The sequence below is a fragment of the Phyllostomus hastatus genome, unplaced genomic scaffold, assembly GCF_019186645.2.
Source record: "Phyllostomus hastatus isolate PE091 unplaced genomic scaffold, TTU_PhHast_1.1 phas_contig_80, whole genome shotgun sequence".
Lineage (NCBI taxonomy): Eukaryota > Metazoa > Chordata > Mammalia > Chiroptera > Phyllostomidae > Phyllostomus > Phyllostomus hastatus.
This window is the reverse complement of record NW_025333960.1, coordinates 47,432,504-47,438,503: the sequence shown is the minus strand read 5'-3', so window position 1 is coordinate 47,438,503 and position 6,000 is coordinate 47,432,504. Positions and strand designations below refer to the sequence as shown.

The window sequence follows — 6,000 nt, the reverse complement described above, 5'->3', positions numbered from 1 at the left end:
AAGGGAAAGTTTGAAAATAAACTGCACAGAAGTTCCTCTTGCCTGGCAGACTCAAACATCCCAGGCTCACCACACCGCTAATTACGTGATTAATTTCTGCAGACGGCTGTAGGTAAACCACTCTTGGGGTATCCATGCAAGGTGCCCAAGACCTGGCATTAATCTCCCATTTTCTACTAGTTTTTATCCCATTTAAAGTGGAAGTCTCTGGACAGCAAAAATCATGTCACATGAGCCTATCTTCTCTATCCCGAACACAGAACTGGAGAGGATGGTTCCACTAAAAGGTGCCCGCTGAAGAAAATTCGTTGAAATACAACATTGTGCTGTGGCTCAGTGGATTGAGTGTCGGCCTGCAAATCAAAGGGTCACTTGTTTGATTCCCAGTCAGGGCACATGCCTAGGATGCAGGCCATGTCCCCAGTAGGGGGCGCATGAAAAGCAACCACACACTGATGTTTTATCTCCCATCCCCTCTCTAAAAATAAATAAGTATGTCCTGGCTTGTGTAACTCAGTGGATTGAGCACAGACCTACAAACCAAAGAGTCACAGGTTCGATTCCTAGTCAGGGCACATGCCTGGGTTGTGGGCCAAGTGCCCAGTGGGGGAAACACAAGAAGCAACCACACATTGGTGTTTCTCTCCCTTTCTTTCTCCCCCTCTCTCTAAAAAAAAATAAAGTCTTTAAAGAAAACCACATTAAAATATTTTAAAATAAAAACTTTAAATAATAAAAAATAAAATTCAACATTATAGTTATGTCACAAATACTCAGTAGCTTACATAATAAAAAAAATAAACACAGAAAAGAATGGTGATAATTTTTAATGGTTTATAGCTATAGCATCGTTATATGTGTATATATATCTACATGTATAAATATACACAGACCATAAATATCCAAATGGCAAAATACATCCACCACTAGGTACACACACACAAAATCTTTGCAACTATATAAACTAACAGCCAGAATACTGAAGAAAAGTAGATACTGAGGTATTTTCCTTTTAATCTAAAGTGACTATCGCCTATATCAGCAATTTTCAACCAGTGTGCCACAAGAATTTTTAAAACATGTAATACCTTACTATTTAGTCAGGGGCACTGACCTCTTTTCCCTCAGATTGTCAAGTAAAAAAATTACAACAGCCCACACAACAATAGCTGTCCAGTTGAATGACTCAAAAGTATACCTATTTTTTTTGTCAGATCAGCAAAAAATATGTATTTTTGGATGTGCTACAGTCATTAGTCATTTAGTCATTTTGGTCATTAGTTTATGTGAGCCATGAAATGGAAAAGGTTGAAAATCACTGGCCTATATTAAAACATTCTTAACGTAGAAGTTCAAGTAGTTATAAAACACGTCTTTAAAAAATAACAAAAACTTTGTTTCATGACCTGAAACTGTAACTACTAGAAATTTTTAAACTTAACAAAAAATATTTTAATTATAAATAGGTAAAATAAATAAGATTATTCTTGTTGAAATGCAATCATGTTGTAATATATATCTGGGGACTTTCTTTTTAAAAAATGAAATGACTGAAACCCTTCTCTAAATCTACATTTTACTTTAATGCAAATTTTATATATACTCCTTACCCAGAATGAAAATCTCATGTATATATATGGGATCTATCTATTACTCTTTTTTAAAAAAAGTATATCATATACACCTGAAACTAATACAAAATAAAACTGAATGTAAACTGTAAGTAAACATAAACATCTTTTAAAGTGTACCCCAATTATGAAGACGTGCTTAATTTCTCTTAAAAAAACCCAGTTTTTATACAGTACACACTGATGAGTATGAAAAACAGCATTTTACAGATTCTAGAAACTTCTTCAGAAACATTTTCTTAGTTACTTTTGAAGATTTGTTTTACTAAGTTAATTATAGCAGTAAAAAGTCCAATTCACTTTTTTAAATTCACCATGGTTATCCAATATCCCCATGCTTTTTATCTTTTAATATTGAACCTGTGAGAATTTTACTGGCATCAAGTAACACTTTGGTCAAATTTTTTCAAATTACACACTTTCCTATTCAACCCAAAAGGAAAACACTTCATGAAAGGTTATTTGAACAGAAGCAATACATTTTGAGTCAAAAGAAACAAATTACATAATTATTTTACACGTTGTAGTGACCTATCACATCAACATTCACTGTGACAGTCAGTGTTCTCCCATGAAATGTTTACTGTGAACAAGATAATATGTATCAGCCCAATAGTATACATCGTCCTGGAGCTGTCACCCAAAGTAGACAAACACCCAACATACTCCATTTCTTGGCCCCCACCCACACGCCAGTCATTTATGAACTCCTCTTACACTAGGCTGGACATCAACCTTCCCAAAAGTAACAGAACAATTCTCTAAGCAGAAACAAAATCTATAAACAATTCATTCCATATTGTCAATGCTCCTCCATCCTTGCTTTAAAATAAACGAAGCAGTTTTTTTATAATGGTCAGACATCCCAAAGAATGACTTCTGAGACGAATTCTGTCTTCATTTAACAAGGGCATCAGAAAGCAACTGAGAGCTCCTTCGCATTCTTCTCTATAATAAGGCAATCCCTCCTGCAACAGAGGAAATGTGGCGAATCCTGTTTGAAAGAAGTCTCCTCCTTAGAAGGCTTCTGAAGCAGTCAGGTTCCTAGGTGGAAGAGCTTGGATATCAGATTTAGAAGTTTCTGCCGGAAATTCAGTTTGTCTCCAATTCTCCTTAACTGAAGAGCACACTCAACTTCGGCCTCTGAAAAGGAAAACAAAACATCGAAATTAAATTGACAGCATTCCAAACTGTGACCAGCAAGAGTGGCAAGTTGAATATTTATCCCATGAAGCAATTCCCTTATCATTAGCTTATGTACACCTGTTTTCTGAACGTGAGATGGAACACACACAACATAGACGAACCTGTTGTGACTCATAAACAACAACAAAAGTTGAACAAAGAGCCCTGGTCGGTGTGGCTCAATGTACTGAATACCGGTCTGCGAACCAAAGGGTTGCTGGTTCGATTCCCAGCCAGGGCACATGCCTGGGTTGTGGGCCAAGTCCCCGGGTGGAGGGCATATGAGAGGCAACCGACTGTTTCTCTAACACATCGATGTTTCTCTCCCTCTTTTTCTCCCTTCCCTTCCCCTCTTTCTAAAAATAAATAATATACATATTTTTAAAGAGTTGGACGACGACGTAACATTTACTTTGAAACCTTATTTTTAAAACAGCATCTTGGATGAGGCAAATACAAACATTTAAAATGCCCAGCACCACAGTTAGTGAGACATTGTTGGCTTCAGATGACATCATGCTTTCTTTCTCTCACTTAAGGTTGGTGGGAGGAACGGAAGTCAATGCTGAGCTCTCTTCCACTGTTTTGAAGCTGAGTCTGTTTTGTGTGGCAATAATTCACAGCTCAGACTATGCACTCATTAAGAGGTAGATCTAACTGTATTCTTTTCTTGTATTCAACACTGAAATTTTCTCATAAAAGACTCAAACTTGTATTCCAAAAGTAAGTCCACATTCCCTAGAAGTTAAAAGTTTACATTCTCCTCTAAGCCGAATTCTCCCAACAAACCCAACCTCTACCAATGCACTGCCTGCAGGGAGATGAGTGAAACAGAAAGTAAGTAATGTTTGATTCACCTGTTTACTACTTGTTAGAATAGGGATATTGTAATTAACTGAATGTTAATTTAAGAAACATAATCATCTAATTTTCAAATAAATCTTTTAAGTAAGGGAAATTAACATCAAATCTATACTGACAATTTCAGTTTTCTTGGATATTTCAAAGAGCAACTCAGGGTCTTTTGGTCCACTTGAAAAAGATCACAGTTATGAATATTTAAAGTCATTATGACTAAAAATTGAAATCAGGTTTTCTTTATAAACAGACCCTGCAGAGACCCAATTTAGGCTCAAAATAACTAAAAACTGTAAATGTATAATAAAGTGGACTACCATCTCTACAAGAGCTAGGTAAAATTTTCATAATACCTAACAAGAGACCTAATAAATATCATAAGATGCCCTTCATTACAGGCTACAGAGTTAAACATTTTGACAAAGACATAGTTTTCAGTGAGTGGCATGTATTAACATACCATCCTAAAAAAATTGTGATTTTGTATACAACTTTGGAAGCCTTGAATCGTAAGAAAAGTTATTCCTTTCACCAAAAAGAAAGGCAGAAAACAGCTCCTAGGTGTTTCCTGAATCTCTTTGTTACAGTCACCCATCTATAAATGTATTAATAAAGAAATCTGTAATCATGGATGTTTAGTAAACTTTACTGTATACATACATATATTATACTTCACAATATATACATGTATCAAACCATTGTGTTGTACACCTGAAATTAATACAATGCTTTATGTCCCTTATATCTCAACTTATATGAAGTATTAGCTAAACAAGTTTAAGTGGAACCTTCCTTCTTACTGGGAAATTGGATGGGTGAAGGTTATCCACAAGCTTAGACCTTTTCAAAACAGGTCAGAGCTATGGGGCATCACAGAGACGGACCAAGTTTTTTCCCTCCCAAGCAAGGGCCAGGGAAGGCAGCCCACTTAGCCATGTCCATCCCCATTGCCAGTGCGCCGCTTCCTCTGCACGCGGCATGCGCTCTATAAAATGAAAGTATGCTTGGGGCAGGGGGAGGGAGGCGGCTACTACTTGCTGATGTAATAGCAACATGACCGCACATATTTTTAAATCCCAAGCCTTGCTGCCTTCTTTGCTACCGCCCCTGAGCCTTGTTTCATAAGAGTTATAAAGAGACCCAGGTATGGCTCAGTAGGTTGGGTGTCCTCCCGCAAACCGAAAGGCCTCTGGTTGGATTTCCTGAAAGGCTGCTGATTCAATGTTCTAAAAGGTCGCTAGTTCGGGGTGGGTGGAAGGTAACCAGTGATGTATCTCTCCCTCTTTCTCTCCTTCCCTTCCTCTCTCTAAAGTAAAAAAAAAAAAAGAAAGAAAAAAATTAATTTATAAAGAGGGCTGGGGGTGGGGGCTGACCTCAAAAGTCATTTGATGGAGCTATTGGGGGAGGGGGTTGGATGGATTTAAAAAATTGGGAACCAATTCTGTTTCTCCTATTCCCTCTCCGCAACTAATTAAAATATTACATAGCGTAACTTAAAAAAGAAGCAAGACTCTCTGGGCCCCTGAACGCAATGGTCCCCGCGAGGCCCCCACCACCTCCATTGGTTCTTTGTGGATGGGCTGTTGTGACGGCAGAAAGCGTTATCTCGGCTTTTGTTCGCGTTGGGAGTGGAGGGAGAGACAACGCCCGGGGCAGGGCCCTCAAAGTCCAGGACTCCGGAGAAAGAGGACTGTCTTGGGAAGCGCTGGGAGGCCAGGTGGCGCCAAGAGCTTCTCGCGTCCCCACCTGCCTGGAAGAAGACTTTCTCTTCGTGGCTGACGCCCGCACTTGCCATTTTCCTCCCCGTGACCCCCGGGCAGGGCAAGTGGGGATGGAAGGCAGGCGAAGGAGAAGAGGCGTTCGGCATCCGCTAAACCACAGCTGCATCCCAGCCCCACACGGGGATCCCTACCTCGCCGTGCCCACGGTCTTGGGTAAAACCCCTTTAGAACTTCCAGAGGGCGCCCCGAAAGCACGTGCAAGGTCGCAGACCTGGCCGGACCCTGAGGCTCCGAATGGACGGGCTGACCCCGCCCCGACCGAGACCTCCACCCCGGTCCCGGTTCCCGCCCCGGCCAGGATCTCCGCAGGCCCCGTCCGGTCCCTACCTGCCGGGGCCCGCGTAGGGCTCGGCTGCGCGTTCTTACGCGCTTTCTTTCCAGGCATCTCTGGCGGGAACTCGGCTGCAGAACCCCGGAAAACTCAGTCCCCCAACCTTGAGTCTGCAAGAGGCGAGCTGGGAGCGGGGCGGTCAGGCGGGATCGGGATGGAGAAAAGACTTCGTACGCGCCCTAGAACCTCTCCGGTCCGGGAATGGCTAGGGACT

At 40.8% G+C, this 6,000-nt stretch overlaps 1 protein-coding gene across 1 annotated transcript; it reads right to left on the bottom strand.

Annotated features, from left to right (window-relative positions):
• Positions 1–1,119: 1,119 nt before the first annotated feature.
• PMAIP1 (phorbol-12-myristate-13-acetate-induced protein 1) lies at positions 1,120–5,973 on the bottom strand. The gene is made up of 2 exons (XM_045850112.1): positions 5,783–5,973; positions 1,120–2,774 (listed from the first exon to the last, which is right to left on the bottom strand). The coding sequence occupies exons 1-2, from the start codon at positions 5,838–5,840 to the stop codon at positions 2,668–2,670; spliced, it is 165 nt and encodes a 54-aa protein (XP_045706068.1). The 5' UTR covers positions 5,841–5,973; the 3' UTR covers positions 1,120–2,667.
• Between the last annotated feature and the right edge of the window lie 27 nt (positions 5,974–6,000).

What these genes read in the sequence shown, in the direction of transcription:
- PMAIP1 (XM_045850112.1), bottom strand. Translation starts at nt 5,840, where the DNA reads ATGCCTGGAAAGAAAGCGCGTAAGAACGCGCAGCCGAGCCCTACGCGG. An exon ending in CCCTACGCGGGCCCCGGCAG is followed by an intron (nt 2,775 to 5,782) that starts GTAGGGACCGGA and finishes TTTCCTTTTCAG; the next exon opens with AGGCCGAAGTTGAGTGTGCT.